We start from the raw sequence: 18,509 nt of genomic DNA, 5'->3' as shown, positions 1-18,509 counted from the left end.
CAACTTTATTTACAAGTATTTTTCCCCTAGACATACTTTCAATTGTTTTAAAAACATTGTTGCTACTTCTAGCTATGCTTGTGATACCTTTAGCTAGCCTTGTGCTACTTTGAGCCTCTAACTAGCCATTTGCTACTTTTATTACTTAACTAGCCTTTTGGTACTCTCAACTTTTAGCTAATGTTTTACTACTTTTACCTACCATTCTGCTACTTTTAGTTATACTTTTTTATATTTTTAGCTAATCACTTTTTTTTTTACTTTTAACCTTTAACTAAAGTTTTGTTACTTTTAGCTATTCCTTTTGATACTTGTAACTAGCCTTTTGCTCCTTTAAGCTTTTAGCTAATGTTCTGCTTATTTTATCTTAAACAACTCAGTTTTATCTGTCTCAGTCAAACCATGCAGCACTCAGCGTTCACATTGGATTTTCCACCAAAAATGTAACTTCTCTCATTTCTCAGATTTCTTCTCTCGATCTTTGTCTTTTAACATCCCAGCAATCTGTGCAGAAACACTTTGGGGTTTAAAACATCCTCTGACATTTCCTCCCGTCGCTGATTTTCATTAAAACAGGAGAGTTTCTGTTCCTGTGCAGCGTTCAGGTGCTGTTTGACCTGCTGTCTCAACATGGCTATCAGCTGCTGTCCATGACCGCCAGGGAGGAGACGGTGGACACCAACCACGGCTCGGTGAACCGGCTGCTTCACACGAACGATGACACCAGGCTTTAATCCGAAACTTTGCCCCCCTCTTAATAAGATGTCTGTATTCAGTAGCTCAGTCTCAGCTGCACTTAGCTGAGGCTAACTCTCATAAAATGGGACAAAAAAGACACCAAATGTTGAAGACATATTTGTTTATTATTTGCCATCGTTCAGGGGTTAAGACTCGGGATTGGGTTACCACTCTGTGAAAGTCGAGGCAAAAAGTTCAGGCTAATAAATAAAAGTTTTGGCAACTTAAAACTTTGGTAAATTCGGGGCTTTCAACATTCCCGCTTTATAATGTCTCGAGAAATTACAAACCTGGCATGTCCCAAAAATCACGTCACGTGGCGAGCAGCTGAGATAAATAGTAAGAATCTGGGAGCATTTCACTTTCAAAAGTACAGCAAGTGGCCTCAGGCAGGTTACAGCGCATCACTTAGTTCACATTTAATGTGGTTAAACAACAACTACATCTACTACAGCGGTTTTATCTTTCTCTGTTATAGAATATGTTTTAACCAGGAAAAAAACAAAAAGTTTATATCACGTTGGTACGAATCAAACTCAAACATTTTGAGTATTTTAATGAACTTTGTTTTTTTCCCCACATCCGGCTCTTGATGAATAGTGAGATAAAAACTTGCTGAAGTAGAACAAAACAGAAGAAGAGTAAAGGCTGTAAGTATAATCGAATATGAACCCTTTATGCAGAATGTGTGATAAAATAAATCCATCATAGCTGGGTTTTTCACTGTGAACCCAACATGAGTTTGACTTTTAAAGCACTTATTAGTTTAAGACAAAGTTTAGACAGACACGCACTGCTCCATACCATGAAACAATTAAAACATTCATTAATAGAAAGTAAACGGTGTGCAGCACTTTCGGGGAAGGCAAATCCTTGCGCTACAGAACCCAAAGGTTTATTTGGCTCCCTGTGGATTCTGATTACTTCACCTAAAGACTCTGGTTTAAAAGTTGAAAAGCCAAAAGTCACAATCGCACCGCTACTGTGGCAGTTAAGAAACAAAGTGGCTCAAAGTCAAAGTACGCTCAGTCCTGAAGCAGAAAGTTATACTTCCCGAAGTCGAGCTCGTCGGGCATGATTAGCATGTCCTCCCTGGCCTTGGCCAGCTTTTGTCGCAGGAAGTCGCGCCTCTCGATCCACTCCTGCAGCTCCTCGGGGCTGTGGGCGTAGTCACAGCTCACGCCGTCAGGACAGCCGTCGTCCACCCTGGAAATCAGAAACACAGCGCTGTTTTTTATCTAAATCAGTAAACCACAAAGTGTAGACACCAGGGAAGATATAAACACTATTCCAACATTCAGTGGCTAGTTACATCATTTTAAAGGAATAGCGCAGACATTTTGAACAGTTAACATCGTATCTGTTGTAGATCGCTCTTTGGACAACCTTAGCTCAGAGAAATAGCTCATTTGAGACCAAAGTGTGTTGCTGCCGTCCTAAAGTCATCCTGAACACACGCACCAACAGAGCACATGATATCTTCATTTAAAGCTTTGGCATTAGCTGCTGGAGCCGACTTTGCCTGTCTGCAAAATGTCACATGAACCACTGAAAGTTTTTTGATGAAATTCACAGAAAGTCATCATTTGATGTACGTCTAGAAAAGCGTTTCCATGAGCCGTTGATGAAAGGTGGTTTTAAAATGACAGGTCATGGTTTATCTCAGACTAGCTCTTAATTTATCAATCTGGTCAGAATCAAACTATTTCTCTAAACTGGTCAGTCAAAGAGCTATCCACAGCAGGTAAGACAGTGATAGTTCATAACGTTTCCACAGAACCCCAATTCAAAATGTCTGAACTATCTGGTTTTTTTTTTAGCTTTACAGGTCTTCAGCGATTCAGGTTAAAAACTGCAGTGAAACGTTCCTCATAGTTATGGTCAGAACCTACAAAGATGAAGCTCTTACTCGGGGCAGATTTTGAAGCGTGTCCCGGGGAAGCGGTAGTTCCACGTCAGAGCCTCTTCTTCTCCCTCGCAGCTGAACACTCGGTCCTTGTGCTTCTCCGAAGAGATGTGCTGCTGCCACTGGCGCTCACTGTTACTGTGTTTGCCGCACAGACGGCAGTGGAAGCCACTCTGAGACACGAACACAACGCATTGTTCAAAAGCACTTTTCTTTGGAAGCACTCGGCCTAGGCATTAACCCACCATCAGTTCGGCGTAGTCTGTCGGCATCATGATGTATTTCTCCTCGGCGTTGGGCTGAGAGAGCCCGGCTCCATCTGCTTGGCGGCTCTGAGCAGCCAACGCCAGCCACATGTCATACACCTGCTGCATGTCCACCACTGCAGGCACAGGAAATACTCTTATCAGCTCAATTAAACTACCATATTTTCCAGACTATAAGGCTTAAAAGCCTTCAATTTTCTCAAAAAACGACAGTGTGCCTTATAATCCGGAGCACCTTATATATGTAAGAAGTCATGATGTTTTAGTATGACTTTGGTTAAACTACAAAGCTGCACCGCTCGCAGCATTAAGGCTCAGTTAGAGTCGCACACAGACATCTGAATAAACAAATGAACTAAAACAAAAGAGATAAACTCAAAAGTTCCCTCAAACGCAGGCCTGCTGTTGTTGTTTTTGCACGTCTCATATCTCTTGGTAACGGCAGAGGGGTTTTAATCACTCACGGTCATTATTCTTCATATACATCCACATCTCCCTCTCCTCCTGGCTGTGAGCAAACGTGCAGTTCCCGGTGTAGTTGCATTTCTTCTTCCTCAGAATCTGAGCACACATCTGCCGGAGGGAAACGGAGAGCTGTTAAATCCAGATCTCACTGCCGACAGCTGGTAAGAACGGAACAAAACGTGACGAGGCCTTCTGAAATTCAGCTAAAAGCGTCACTACCGGCAGAACGTCGGAATGACGCATGGTGGGTGATTAAAGCTGCGAGACAATAGTGTTGGAATCACTTGTGGTGAGATTCAACAAAAGATTACAAAAACCCTGTCAGCTTAACTACACCTCTCTTCTTTTATTCCACAACATAAAATTCTGCACTAATCCTTTGCCTTCTTTTTTTATCGTAAAACCAAACAATCAAATGTCAAAACATTCAATTTCTGACTCGTCTTCGATAAGATTTTCTCTTTCAAGAAGTAAAAAGTGGCCACGTAAATCTACAAATTAAGTTTTCAAAGCACCAGATACGAGCAGAACCACGTAAAATATAAAGGAAGTCAAGAAACGAGAGCAGGAGTCACAAACCCACGCGGCCACTGTCGGTGGCGTGAGCGGGCGTGTCAAACAGAGGGAGCACACCTACATCGTAATGCAGAGGGAAGTTCTTGGTATGTGGCAGCGGCCGGACCTGGACCCATTTACTCCTCTCCGAGGACCGGACCAGCAGCACTCGCCTCTCTTTGGTCCACCTGAGGAGGAAAACCAACAGGAGGAAGAATCCCTTTACTCCGTCTGATCCGCTGATCCGACCGCAGCTTAAAGACGCACAGCGTGACTCGGCGGCTTAGAGACTGGATAACGTTATCATCATTTGCTGCTCACAGATGTTACATGATTTCACACTTGTGGAAAAGACTCGGAGTTATTTAAATTTCCTCTCACGTGTGTCTGGCTTTGGCGTTGCAGTATTTGAGAGCTTTGTCCGGTTCACTGATCAGGCCTTCCCGCCAGCACTGAGCGCACGCAAACTTCATCTTCATATTAAGACTCTTCCCACCTCCTCCTCCTCCTCCTTTTGATTTGCTTCCACCTCCTCCAAAAGATAACTGTGTACAATGAAATGATGAGGGTGAACATAGAAAAAATTTAAATTAAGATTTATTGTTCTATAATTACAGTTTAGTCAAGATATTATAATAAATATCAAATATACACAAAATTCCTTAAATAAATAAGATAAGATAAATTTATTATTAACTGTTGGTGAGTTACAATGGCCAATATACATATTACATATATTTTAATCAATTCTACATAAATTAATTGTTACTAAGATGTGTTTTTGGTCTATCCAAGACCAAAATTTGTTCTTTGAAAAAAAAAAAAAAAAGTATTAGTTCTGAAGACAATACAACATATACAGACAAGATTAAACAGCTTTAAATGTGACGAGTGAATGAAATATATATAAAAAATAAACAATATCTCACCTGTTGCAGATAGCTCTTTGAACGACCTTATATCGCCATCATAAATCGCTAATCTCAAAATGTTTTATAGAAGTTCATGCTAATGCTGTTTTATAATCATTTACACTCCTGTCAGCTGTGCATTACACAGTTTCTTCCAGCAGGAGGTGCCCCAGGCTGTTCCAGAATCGCTACAGCTAGCTGCTGCTGTTGCGATTTATGCATCAAATAGCCATAAAATTCTACAAATAGCTGACTGATAGTGATGTAAAGCTTTATAAAAACAGCATTTGGATGAATCGCAATGAAGTTTTGCTACTTGAGCTGTTTGAAGGCGTCTGCAATCCTCGCTGGTCTCGGCTTGGAGACCTTGGTTCTCCAACCCGGGGTCAATCAAAAAGCTATCTACAACAGGTAAGTTATTACCTGTTCATACGCTTTCCACAAAACCCCCACTTCAAACGATGTGACCCATCACTTCAGGTGGAGATTGCTAAATTGAGGAAACGTACGCAAATCTTGCAGATTAAACAAATGATGACGTTCCTAGCCCACCTGCTACCCTTGGGTCAAAATGACCCTGGGGCCTCAGTTTGTGGGAGTGTAAATTTATAGCGAGTCCACCAGGTGGTTTGTTTTTACGTGGCAACAACTTCGCTCTTTTCGTGTAAAATGAGGAAGCTGCTTTTCGCGCGCAGCTGCTAGAATAAAGGACTAAGTGAAGAAGGAAAAAGCAGGCGCTCACTCAGCTCTCACTCGTTCAGTAAAAGGTTCAACACCTGCCTTTATTGAACACAAGGTTTTTTTTAAAAGATGTTGATGCTTTCAATGAGTTGCCAAGGACAGGTTACCTGACTCAGCGAGGCTGTTTTAGGAAAAATGGACCGATTTGTTCATTACGTATGAAAAAAGGCTGATCAGGAGCAAACAGACCAGAGAAAATATCATGTTTTTAAAGTAAAAAATAAATACATTTGTTCTTACTCTTTTCTCTTTTTCTTTCTTGAAGTTCTGCTCCTGCTTCTCGTGATACTTCATGGATATTTTCACAATCTCATCGGGGCTGATACCTGAAATCGAACACACACACACAGATAAAAACCACGTTAAAGTCGTAAACGAAGAGGCAAGCATTCCTAGAAGGGCTGCACGCCAGAGTTTTAAAGCGAGCTCTTGTGTGACCTGTTAGCGCTCTGTTCGTACGTTGGGAATGACTCTCGGCTACGACCACACCAAATTTTAGCTCAACATTTGTAAAAAGTCGCAGCCATTTTTGTGTTGCGTGTGGTCCACCGGCTGCAGCGGCCTTCTTGAAGGCAATCAGCTGTCGATGCACACCCAGGGATTAATTCCTGAGAGTTTTTATTAAAGTCTGTTCAGTGGTTCATGAGATATTTTGCTAACAGACGTGCACAAACAGGCAAAAATCATTATTGCTATTATGGCTGTAATTAAAACAAACAACCCAGCATATTTTAAGGCAAAACAAGCTGGAACTGGTTGAGAAAACTGTATTCTTGAGTGAAATACTTTTAAATTACATGTTTGTTTTTTTTTAAATTAATCTCTTTTTTTCTGGCTCTAGTGGCGTTTAGTTGACAAAAACACACAACCTCTGCCCCACATTACGAGTGATTACCTCCTCTGACTACAGAGAAGACAGTTTGCCCTCTAATAAATAAATTTCTTTTTTTTTTTTAATTTATTTTTATTTTCTTTATTTAACCAGGTAAACCCCATTGAGATCCAGATCTCATTTTCAAGGGGGACCTGGGCAATGGCGCCCCGTTCGCTTGACTGCACCTGTGTGACGCTGAACCCTCCAGGTTTTCAGCTCGATGACGGAGTGAGCGAACTGGCAGCTGTCCTCCAGCTGGCAGCCGTACCGAATGGCGTGGCGGCACAAGTCCAGGTGGCACAGGACGCTGAGCGGGCGGACCTTGCTGTAGTTGATGTTGTGGGTCCTCACCACGAACGCCAAGCACCTGACGGGGAGACGGCAAGCCAGCGTGTTTAAGACGGACAGAAAGCAGCCGATCGGAGCTGAAACGGCGACAGATGCTCCGCACGCTCACTTGTTGGCGTCAAAGTTGTGACGGACGTCTAAGTTGGAGCAGACGGCTTGATTATCAACGAATCGCTTACTGACGATTCGAGGTTTACTGTCGTAGCACTTCTACAGAGAACAAGACAAACAAACGTTGGGAGAAAAATACCGACTGGTCAGTTATTTTAGTCATCGTAAAACGATCTGCAGAATATCCAGCGGCAGTCAGAGGACGGTTCAGTCGACGACGTTTCCCACAGAGCTAACCTGACAGAGGAAGATGAACATGCCCTTGTTTTCCTGCAGAAGGCATATGATGCTGTTCACAGGGTCCAGTTTGACCGCCGTCGTCTCGAACAGCAAGTTTCTGTCCAGCGTCCCTCTCCTCTCCTCCGTCCAGACGTCGATCTCCAGCTGGTTGTAGGCAAACGTGCATCGTTCTCCGTACTCACACACGCCCAGATCTCCGGACTTTAGCAGATCTGGATGTGTTTGAGGAGAAGGACATATAAACAGACTGACCAGGGGTTACGAAATGTATCTTCACAGCAAGCTACGAAGTGACTCGCACAAATTATCCTAAATATTACCCTAAATACAGGGGGAATAACGCAAACATTTGCCAACTTCAAAAATCTGTGATACTTGCATTTTCTAGAACTTTTATGCTCACTAAAGTATGCTTTCACATACAGTAATGTCGTATTTTACAGGGCTGCTGAATCTAATTGTGTTTCTTTTCAAATCAGAAGAAGCTCAGCGTTAATATCTTCATGTTTTTGTGGTGAAACAACAGTCTCTTTCACTACTAAAAAGGTCTGCTACAGAAAAGAACATTTCAAACATCAAAACGTTCACAAAGAGAAAGTTTAGAGTTCAATTTGATCTTTTTTTTTGCCGTTTCGTCTTGTACTGCACGTGCAATAAGAATATAAAGAATAAAAGAGAGAAGAGATGTTCTGGCAGTGATGATTAGAGCAAAACAATTCAGACTGAAAGATCTTCAATATGATTTTCTCCTTCTGTTCTCGATGTTCTTACTTCTGCAAAGTACGAAGGGTCCAGAGAAGGAAGCGTTGAAGGGGATCTGACGCACTCGGGTCCAGTCTAAAGGAAAAATCCCTTTTCTTCTGCATAATAAAATGTCCTGCTTACAGCTGTGGGTGAGCTCTGGCTTGTGAACGTAACTATATATCCCCACACCTAAAAAAACCCAAAATGGATTCACACACAAATATACAAAATACTTTGATATTTTGAAACCGTAAACAGTAAACTGAACAAAACGTGGATGAGGGAGAATCTGTACTGAAGAGTCTTCCTTGCCGTCTGGTTTTTATCAGTTTCTGGCAGCAGCACATTTAGTTTCAGAGGGCTAGACTCGTTGACATACCTTCTCGAGGAAAACAGAGGGAACAGGCCTGCAGGAACTCGTGCGTGGAGGACAGGGGGTTAGACGCTGCACCAGACACAAGACTGTCCACCGCCTACATGTCCACAGCAGGAACAAGACAGCCATTAAGATCGACAAAACACACAATGAAACAGTACCTAAGAAGTCAGGTAAGCAGCCTTACTTTGTAGTGATTTTTAGGGGATTGGGTTACAGGAGCAGCAGCAGCAGCAGCGCTCTGAGAGTCGGACAGACCTGAGGAGAGGCAAAACAAATTATATAAAGGCTTTAAACGGATTTCTTGAAACCCAACTTTTCATATGGTTGTTCATCTACAAGGAGAAGCATTTTTCTGGATAGCTGATTGTTTTTTTAAGGAAAGTTTTAAAGAAGATTAGAACTGTAACAATCTAAAAGTAATGCAGGTTAACAACAAGGCTAAAGTTAGATTAAATTTAACAAGGTGACCAAGTAGGAGGCACATTTAGGATCAGCTGACTGAAAAAAAGGCAACTTTTAACAGGCGTGGTTCAGGCATCTGATTAGGACGCCTCTCTCTGTCCCACTGAGAGGAGACCCAGATCCTCTCTGGTCTGGGAACATCCCGGAGGGATCTGGAGAGCGTCTCTGTGGAGAGGGACGTCTGGGTTTCCCTCCTGGACCTGTTGACTCTGTGACCCCGACAACAATAAGGCCGAATGTGGACCAGATCTAAAGTTTCATTTAGTTTATATACAGGAATGTAAAAATACAAGTTCAACCCCTTTTTCAGCTCTAAAGGTTTGTCTGTAAGGATGTAAAATGAATCATTTGGTCCTTACAAAGACTGACAGTGATTCCAAACCATACAATAAAATATACTAAAATAAAATATATTAAAAAAAAGTCTAACAAAATATTTTACTACTACTTTGTTGGACTTTTTCGAAATGTGGAGAAACAAAAATGTATTTCTTCAAATATCTTTTGCTGTCAATTTTACTGTTTTTGACACACTTATAGTCATGGATGGATGGATGGATATATATATAATAATAACTTGCCTTTTTCAACACATGAGCTGCTTCGAAACCTATAAAAAGACTTCCTGATTTCCAAACAAAACAAATAAATATTAATAGACTGTAGTTACCATTTGTGCTGAAATCAGACAGTGAGTCCAAGCCTGATCCCCAGACTGAATCTGCTGCCGACGCAGCTCCAACATCTTCCACTGTGGAGAAGAGGTCCAGGGAATCAAGAGAGTCGAGCTGCTTCGTGGCTTTAGTGTTGGCTTTAGGAACGTCGCCGCTCTGACCATTTGTAGGAGAAACAGCCCCGATCACGTCGACTTCATCCAACAAGTCGAGAGACTGTCCTCCTGCATTCAGCTCCGTTTGAGGCTGATTAATCTCCTCGGCAGCAGCAGCAGCGGCACTTGGCGTCTCGTCCAAAAAGTCATCCAGGGAGTCGAGTGAGTCGAGCCTGTTCAGATAGTCCATCGTCGAGGAGTTCTGCGTGATGTTTAAAGCGTCTGCACCTGCTCCGTTTCCAGAGGTGGAGAGGTCATCTAACACATTCAGAGCTGGAGAGGCGGCGCCGCTGCTATCGCCGGCTGAAAAGGAGTCCAAGGAGTTGAGCTGGCTGAGGGCTGAGCTGAAGAAGGCCGGGGGGAGCTGGGGCGTTGGAGCGGGCAGGACAGGCGGGAGGGTGTGAACGAGCGACCTGCTCGAGTCTGAGAACGCTGCCTGAACGTGGGAGGAAATACAGAACCAAGCTTGAGTTACGCTCGCCGAGAGAACCTACATTTGCAGAAAACCAGTATTCATGGCTAACAATCAGCTCCTCTAGTTAATATTATTACATAAATAAAGGGTTAAATGAAAGAACAGCAGAAAAATACCTGTTTTTGTTAACTTCTCAGCCACATAATGCAAACCATTCAAGCAAATCTTGATTCACTGTCAGAACAAAACTTTAATTGTCTTCAAGCGGGGGAACATTTCACCTCAGTCAGTCCTTGTTCAGGGGGGAGGCTGTCGAGCAGGCTGTCCAAGTCGTCTCCCATCACTTCAGAGTCCTCCACCCTGAGAGGAACCACGGGGCTGGGAGGAGGTGTGGAGGTAAACGGGGCTTTGGGCGCGCCGACTGTGGAGAAGCAGGAGACAGTTCATTCGGGTCGGCCCGTCTTATAAAACCTGCGTGGACACATCTTGAACACAGTGTGACAACGGAACGGGATAAATACATATTTTGATTAAATCGTTGATAAAAAAAAAATCTCACCAGCTGCAACGACACTCCGAGGATTCACGCCATTTCCTAAATTACTATGAGACAACTGAAAAAATGAGGTAAATTAATAACAAAGAACGCCTGAAAAAACACTTTTGAATGAACAGAGATCTTTAAAAAAGTGACAATTTGGATGGCTAATAAATATATGACAAATTATCAGATGAGAAAAATGTTTTCCTTTGGGAAATCTATGATTGGCAACTTTGTAGGAAGTGTTTTTTTGTCATTTTCTGAATAAACTGGAATGATAAGGGATAAGTGGAACTTTCACTGGAAACACTGGATTTGAGAAGCAAAGCTAAATGAGAATCTAATAAAGACAAGTCTGCACGATATCTGCAGGTATGCTGGGTGTTATGACATTCTACAGATTCAGGAAAAATTAAGCAGACTTTTATTTTGAAGGTTTTACATATCAAAACAACAGTGAGTCTGCTGTAGATCTGATGGTGTGTTCAGGATCAGAGTCCTGTTGTCTAATCTATATTTGGACAGGTGTCTCACATTTGAATAATAACATTAATATGCTTGTAACCACATTTTAATACCATTTATCTATTTTCCTCAATGAAAAAAAAATCCGAACTCGACTCACCTTCGAGCTGACGTAGGGTTTCCGAATCTTCATCCCCAGCTGGATGGATAACTCCTGCGCGAGTTTATTCACCTGCTTATCCTGTTAAAAGTCAGATGAAGAGACCCACTGTGACATCGAAAACGAAAGGCACTATAACCTACAAGCCCGAGGTCCGCAGCCTTTATCAGCACTTGTGAGAATCTGAATGTTCCCGGCGCCTGCGCTCCGCTCACCTGAGGGTTGCTGAGCAGACAGACGGAGGTGCAGTCGTATGCCTCCCTGAATTTGCCGAGCTCCTTCAGACACAGAGCCTTCCTGTACAGAGCCCTGCGGCTCTCCTTGCACACCTCCAGAGCGCTGTTGCAGTCCTCGATGCCTTGATCATACTTTCCCTTTTTTTAAAAAAAAAAAAAACGGACAGCACAGCGGAAAAGAATAAGGACTTGAAGGAGCCTAAAAGCAACAAAGAACATACAGATGGCACTTTTTCTTCAAGTAAAAAGGTTGGTGTGGTTGTTGAAGGTTTAAGATAAGATAAGATAAAACTTTATTGATCCCAATACAGGAAAGGGTGAGATAAAATAAAGAAGAACGATACTAAAAAAACACTATACACATATACACATTTCTTTGGAATGCAGGTTTAGGCTCAGTGACCTTGTAATAATCAAACAAAACCAAATAGTGATGGTCACATTCCTTTAGTGGCAGTAAATCTGACTGGTGTCTTAGCAGAAGCCCAATAATTCAGTTGTGAGGAGAAAAAAGGGCAAAAAAAGCCTCTGTTGTAGAAAATTAAGGTTATTAACAGCAGGAATAAGTGCAAAAAAACCAGTTTTCCCCTTAATACCTTCTCTTAACTCTGCGTTTAGCTTTTATCTGCTCTTAACTCTGCAGTGAAACTAAAATTAACGTTGATAGACTTTACCACCACAGCTAATTGACAGAAAACACATAAATACCAATTTCAGTGTTACAAATAATGATAGAAAATGTGGTGTAGAAGCAGCTGGAGTCATCCCCAGCACGTGCTCTGAGCTTCAACAGATCACACAGCATCGTTGTTTAAAACTCAAACTTTTGGAGTCGACTCTGTTTGTTCGCAAAATATCTTACAATTCTGCTGTTGCAGAATCTGACAGAATGGAGTTTTGGGCCCAAATAGAAAATGATCACTGAGGTTTTGCACATTCTGGTCTTCATGCTCGTCATGCATCAGGAAGGAGAACAAGTCAAAGGCTTGTAAGTGAAGGGCCGCGGCGGGGGAGGAGAACAAGGCACTCTGAAGAGAAGGTGGGAGTTGTGAGAGTCGAGCTCGGCCCCTCACATGTGGTGTGGAGTGGAGGTGTCTGCTTCTTTTTTTTGTTTCAAGGAACTTCTTTCATGATCATTAACTTTGAAGCTCAAACTATTCACTTTTTTCGGTGTGGTGAGTAAATATATATATATTGCAGTAATGCTGTAGTGACGTACAATCAAACACTTTTAAACCTCAATTAAAAACTGATATCACAGGTAATGTATTATAGTGCTTTCTTGTGTTAAAGTCACTCAGTTGGTGCGTAAATATCAGAGCTAACCGAGTCCTAAAACCTCTGGACTGTCTCATTAACCCCTGACTGTCTGAACAGCCTGAAACTGACCAGCTTTATCCGTCTGATCAACTCTTTCTGATCAGAAACAACAGACAAAGTACTTCTAATCAAACGTTCAGTGCGTTTAATAACATGCCAAAGGAGTCTGAGGCGTCACTTATTAGGATTCATCCTCTGCAAACCACAAACGTCTGCAGCATTTTGAGACAACTCCTTAAAGCAGCTGTTGAGAAATTTCAGTCTTGAGCAAAACGGAGGGCCGACAAATGGGCATTGATCACAGCAGTGCAAATTAAACCACAGCTTAGACTAGGAGAGGATCCAACTGCACGAAACCTGCGTTTTCGTAACCAGTTTTGATCATTATCTCTAATTTCTTGTTACTGAAACAACACTGAGGCGACAAAACGAGCTGAAAGTCCTAAAATCAATACGGGTTGATGCACTTTTTTTTTTTTAATCCTGCCCCCTTCCAGCTGGACGAGTCGGATAAAGTTCACGCAGCGCCCGTCTTCAGTTTCAAGGGCGCGTGCACGAAGGAGAGAAGCAAATCTCACCACACTGTGGCAGGCGGCCGCTCGTTTGACGTACAGACTCTCCAGCAAAGCCTCCGGGATCCGGATGTCCTCTCCCTCGGCGTAGCGCGAGACATTCAAGCCCTCGGTGAACTCTTTGATGGCCTCCTCCCACTGCTCGTCCTGGAAGAAGGCATTGCCCTCCTCGAGCAGGTTGCACACCAAGTGGGTCAGAAAGTCCTGAGACGAGAGAAGGGGAAACAATTATTGACCCACAAAGTCACATTGTAGTACACATAAACAGCGTTTTTGACAATGTGTTGCTGGACTAAGCAGGGTTGGAGAGACGTTCCTGCACAGGGCCTAGAAATAAGCAGAACTTCGTGTCGAACTTATGAAGCCTCCGTGGATGTGCGATCACTCAAACACACTACTTTTAGGCTTTCTTGATAACGAACCTCCCTCTGCTCCTTTTACCCTGGGGGACCAGCATCCTTGATGTCAAAAACTGAACTGTAAAGTGACAGTTCTGATCTTGTAGAAAAAAGGTTATGAACAATTAATATTTCACCTATTTCCTGGAGCACTTCCTGTAAGAATATTATAACATTTTCTGCCAAAATAACTGCATGATGTGAAACTGACATTGATCTAAAGTTTTTTTTTAAAAGAAAAAAGCATTTTGTAGGAAGGGCTTTGAATGTTTTAAATACTGGACTTGAATTAATTTGACAGTAATCCATTGTGATCCTGGCTCCATTCGGATTAGTCATTATCTTCTTAATCCAGTCAGAATTAAATTTAGTTTCTCCACACTGAGGTTGTTCAAGAAGCTATCTACAGCAGGTAAGATATTAACTCATAACTTTTCCCACCTCAGAATAAATAAAACGACCATAAGGAAGATTTCCACTTCATCTTAAAGTCATCTTACGATAATTTTCCTCAAGAAGACATTAAGGTTTCTGAATCTTGTTTGTGTAATCGTTGTCTTTCTTAAATAAGTTTGATTTTTCTGTTGACCCTCAGCATCTTTATAATCCTTAGATTTGTTGTCAGTACACCTAACTGGTTGAGAGATGTTTCACAGAACAACAACAACAACTGTGAGACATGTTGCTACCACCAAACTGTGCATTTCACGTGTCGTCTCATTTTAATTTCACCGTAAATGTAAATTAAAGAGATTAACTTTTGCTTGGAGGGGTGGTAGGGATTTGAGGGTTCAAATGCCAGCCTTCGCAGCTGAAGTGCCAAATAAAGCAGTGGTCCCCAAAACTGGGGTCGGGGCCCCACTGTGGCTCATGAAACACCAAATGAGGGTCCTCAGATGATCCTTACAAATCAAGTCAAATGATTACTAACACAGCATAAATACAGAATAATTAAAGTAGCATCACAGTTGTAGAGGTGGCGTGTGGCGTCATTACGTCCTTGTTTAATAAGAGCTATTATCCCTAAACTGGTGCTGTTTGGGGTCGCGAGCCTCTGCAGTTGTTATGTTGTGGGTTAGAAGCTGAAAAGCTTGGGAGCTGCTGAAATAAAGGATTATGAGATGATTTATCCCTCTATCTGCAGTTCAAATATCTAGGCAGGACTGTTAGTTTTACAGGAGGTGCAGGTTGAAACAGACTTCATACCAAGAACACAAACAGAACTGATGATCTACCTGGTAGCTATCAGGATCTGGATAGGCCAGTGGAGACCTAAAGCACAAGACAAAAACTTCTTTAGATGCACTGGAAATGCATTTCTCTGAAGGAGTTTCACTTTCTGTCATCGTGAGCAGGAAAGCAGTCCTTACTGTATGAACGCCAGAGCACGGCTTATCTCCTCTTTGCGCTTCTCTCGGGCAGAGTCCTCCATCGCGGCTGCTCACTGGAGGAAGACATGAGGAAGAACAGCAGCTTAAACACGGTCCCCCAACTCTTTCAAAAAAAAAAAAAAAGAGCCGGGAACTTCCCGTCGAGCCGTGCAGACATAACAACGTGATAGCGTGATATTCTGCGCGTTGAAGCCCGAACACCAGCCTGACGTCCGGACTAACACTGGAGCCCCTGGGCCAACTTGACCGAGACACACCTACCTGAGGAGGCGAGGAAGTTCATTGGACCGAAAACAAAGTTTAAAGGCGAGTGTTGGTGGTAGATGACGAGCACTTTCGGCGGCTGAGAAACGGAGCTAGCGTGAGGGTGGTGGAGAAGAAAAAAAATGAGGAGAGCGGAGGACAGGCGGGGAGGCTCTCCTTAAAGTCTCCGGGTAAGTTTCGATTCCCAGCAGAGCAGCTTCCAGCAGACCCGAACCAGCGCTTCTGTCACGTGACCTGACGGCGCCCGGCGTCAAGGCAGCGCGACCAACGGTTGTGTCGCGGGGGACGCTGGGAATTGTAGTCCGACGTCAGCCCAGCGGAGCGGCGCTTTACGTGAGTTGTCGGCGGCGGTTCTAACTATTTATACTTCATTCTCCCGCCCCTAAAATCAATCCAGAGCAGTAAATTACTGTATTTCTCTTCTGCATCCTGTGTCACAGATAAGAGCACTTCCTCCGTTTCCATGGCAACCACATCTCACTACAGTCGTTCCTCAGGCCTCAGGGTGACCGGACATAACTTTACCAGCCTGTCATTCTTTCAGTGCAGTCATTGTTTTACTTAGCTTGAAAACACTTAAAACTATAAGTAAATCACATGTGAAATATAAGCAACACACCCAGTCATCACTAGTCATCAAACTCAAAGCTTTAAAGGCTCTCATCTTTTTGTCAGCTTTTTCTCGTTGGTAGTGTAAAGATGTAAGCCTGTTCTCATAAACTGATGCCTGGCTGTGATAATTAGCCTGGAGTTGCTCCAGATACCCAGACATTTGGCCATCTCTACAGGAGAGCAGAGAGGAAATCTCTGCATCTTTGCTCTGAAGGATCGTTTTGAGTTGAAGAGAAATTCCCTCTTGCTTTTCAAAGTCTGCTTGAAATTTGTCACATTGAGTCTGTAAAAGGTGCAGCTGAGCTTCAATGTCTGTATTTATCTTATCCATCTGCTCATGGTGAAGCTGCAGTTGGGAAATCGTGTCTTCTTTGTCAGTGAGCTGTTGATTCAAAGCATTTTTTTCTTGCTCTAGTCTTTCCACTCGTGTGGCAAGTTCCTTTACCTGCACAGCCATGACTTCTGCATTTTCACTCAGTTCAGCGTTGGTCGCACTCATGATAAACATCTGTCTCTGATGTGCAGAGGCAGCTACAGAGTAATCATTCAGTGTCCTTTCAAGTCTTGATTTAGTCACTTGTAGCTCATTCAGTTCCTTATCTTTTCTTCTCATGTCCTCCAGGAACCTGGTGATCATGGAGCCTTGTTCCAGGAGCTGGTTGTCCTTCTTGTTTAGACACTTTTGGTACAAATCATCCCAGAGTCTGGAGGTATCAGCTGCGTGTGGAGTTGAAGACAAAGCAGACAGTCTGGCTTCATTGGTCTCGGCTGCTCTCTTTAGAGTGTTTATCTCAAGATCTTTAGTGTCCAGCTGTTGCATCAGTTCATCCACTCTTTGACGTTCTTTCTCCTTCAGATTTTTGAGCTCATCTATTTGTTGATGTAACTGATTCTGCATGTACATTTGTGTTTCTTCGACACTTTGTGACAATTTTGTTTTCTCTGGCTGTTTATTGTGTTGTGATACTTTGAAGGCCAGCTGGTCTATTTCAGACTCAATGCTCCTGACTTTCTCCTCAGCTTCCTGGAGGAGTTTCTTGAAGGTAATCAACTCTGCCTCAACTTGTTTACTTCTCTCCTCCAATGCAGATGACTTCTCCAAGCCTTTCCTCATTTCTTCTTTCAAAAGTTCACCGAGTGACTGGGAGCTCTTTAAAGCGCTTTCTAAATCTAAAATGACCTCCTGGTATCTGATGCAGTTTTGTTGAAGCTGATTTATCTCCTGGTGCTTTTCTTTGAGCAGCTCTTGCAGTTCTCTCTTCATGTTTTTGGAGCCCTCATTGCCTCTTTGAACAGTCTTGAGTTTCTCCTCAAACTCTCGGACTAACTTGAGCTGCTGCTCCTCCTTTTCTCGACTGATTTGATTGCTCGTCTCTTCATTCGCTGTGAGCTGAGCAGTCAACTTGGCCTTCTGGGTTTGCAGAATGCTCACTGACTCTGTCAGTTCATCGATTCTCTCAGAATTCTTCAGGATCACTGTTTCCAAATATTCATTTTCGTTTTTCCCTTTGTCTGAAATCTCCTGAGCATTCTCGAGCTCCTCCTGCAGAAGCAATTTGTCGTCCTCCAGGATTCTCACCTTCTCATTCAGACTAATCGTCTCCTGGCGGTGCTTGGCAATAATGTCGTTCAACTCTTTGATGGTGTCATCTTTCTTTCCCAGCTGCAAGTTATAATTATTTTGAAGTGTTTCTAATTTTTCAGAGAAATCTGATTTCTCCTTTTGTAACAGATTGTTAATTTCAAGTTGTGCACCAAGTTCAGTTTTTTGGGCTTCAATCTGAGCAGTTAATAAATTATTCAAACTGAGAGCTTCATCGAGTTTAAACTGCATGTTGTTTGTGTATGTACTGGACTCCAAGCACTTCTCTTCCAACAAACAGCTGGCTGCTTCAAGCTTTTTGGCTAGTTGGTCGTTTTCTGCCTTCATATCAGTAAGTTTCACCCTGAGATCCTTTGAAGAATCTCTGATTTGGCAAATCTCTTCCTCAAGTAGCTGCTTTTTGTTGTTTAACTCACATTTCTATTTTGTGGTTTCCATTCAGCTCAGTGAGTTCTTCCCGAAGTTCCTGATTCTCTCCCTCAAGCTCCTTGATCGTTTGCAGTTTTTCTGTGTCCTGTCTTTAATTTTTTCATTTTCTTTCTTTAATTCTCTGGCTTGCTTTTCCAAAAGCTCCACCTGGCTCTCATGGTCATGTATTTTTCTGAGGGCGTCCTGACACTCTTTTTTAGATCCTTCTAAAAGCTGCCTCATCTTCTCCATTTCAGTGCTCATGTTTTCGTAAGCCTGCAAAAGAGACCCGTGCTTTTGTTTCAGGTCTGCGTGCTTTGACTTCCACTTGGACAGCTCCTCTGTTTGAGAGTCTTTAAGAGACTCGAGCTGGCAGGAAAAGGCCTGTTTCTGATGAGTGATGTTCTCAATGGTTAGTTTCAAACTGTCGCAGGCTGCAGAGAGGCTGCAGTTCTCGTTGAGGACGCATTCGACCTCACAGCCTGAAACCTCTCACTTTAGTGTTAAAAAACCATTTCACCGCACTCTCTCTCTCTCTCTCTCTCTCTCTCTCTC

The 18,509-nt window shown here is 42.8% G+C and overlaps 2 protein-coding genes across 3 annotated transcripts; both read right to left on the bottom strand.

Moving 5' to 3' along the window:
* Nucleotides 1-842: 842 nt before the first annotated feature.
* Nucleotides 843-15,686, bottom strand: LOC108236186 (zinc finger CCCH domain-containing protein 7B). 2 transcript variants are annotated; one of them, XM_017416677.3, is made up of 22 exons: nt 15,329-15,686; nt 15,047-15,120; nt 14,912-14,948; nt 13,285-13,482; nt 11,366-11,524; nt 11,151-11,231; nt 10,544-10,598; nt 10,266-10,405; nt 9,411-10,005; nt 8,463-8,533; nt 8,279-8,372; nt 7,927-8,088; nt 7,153-7,367; nt 6,914-7,014; nt 6,642-6,823; nt 5,823-5,908; nt 4,312-4,475; nt 4,013-4,118; nt 3,375-3,483; nt 2,890-3,026; nt 2,648-2,817; nt 843-1,944 (listed from the first exon to the last, which is right to left on the bottom strand). In XM_017416677.3, the coding sequence occupies exons 2-22, from the start codon at nt 15,106-15,108 to the stop codon at nt 1,764-1,766; spliced, it is 3,105 nt and encodes a 1,034-aa protein (XP_017272166.1). In that variant the 5' UTR covers nt 15,109-15,120; nt 15,329-15,686; the 3' UTR covers nt 843-1,763. The 2 variants fall into 2 exon arrangements, with proteins under 2 accessions (XP_017272166.1, XP_017272167.1); XM_017416678.3 differs by lacking the exon at nt 7,927-8,088 and having other exon boundaries at nt 15,329-15,680.
* A 138-nt stretch (nt 15,687-15,824) lies between these two features.
* Nucleotides 15,825-18,432, bottom strand: LOC108236119 (golgin subfamily B member 1-like). Its single transcript, XM_025005998.2, has 2 exons — nt 15,951-18,432; nt 15,825-15,830 (listed from the first exon to the last, which is right to left on the bottom strand). Exons 1-2 carry the CDS (start codon nt 17,871-17,873, stop codon nt 15,825-15,827), a joined length of 1,929 nt encoding a protein of 642 aa, XP_024861766.2. The 5' UTR covers nt 17,874-18,432.
* Nucleotides 18,433-18,509: the final 77 nt, after the last annotated feature.

The sequence above is a fragment of the Kryptolebias marmoratus genome, linkage group LG12, assembly GCF_001649575.2.
Source record: "Kryptolebias marmoratus isolate JLee-2015 linkage group LG12, ASM164957v2, whole genome shotgun sequence".
In the NCBI taxonomy this organism is placed as follows: Eukaryota; Metazoa; Chordata; class Actinopteri; order Cyprinodontiformes; family Rivulidae; genus Kryptolebias; species Kryptolebias marmoratus.
Note: the sequence above shows the minus strand (reverse complement) of the source record. Positions and strands in the feature narration are given on the sequence as shown.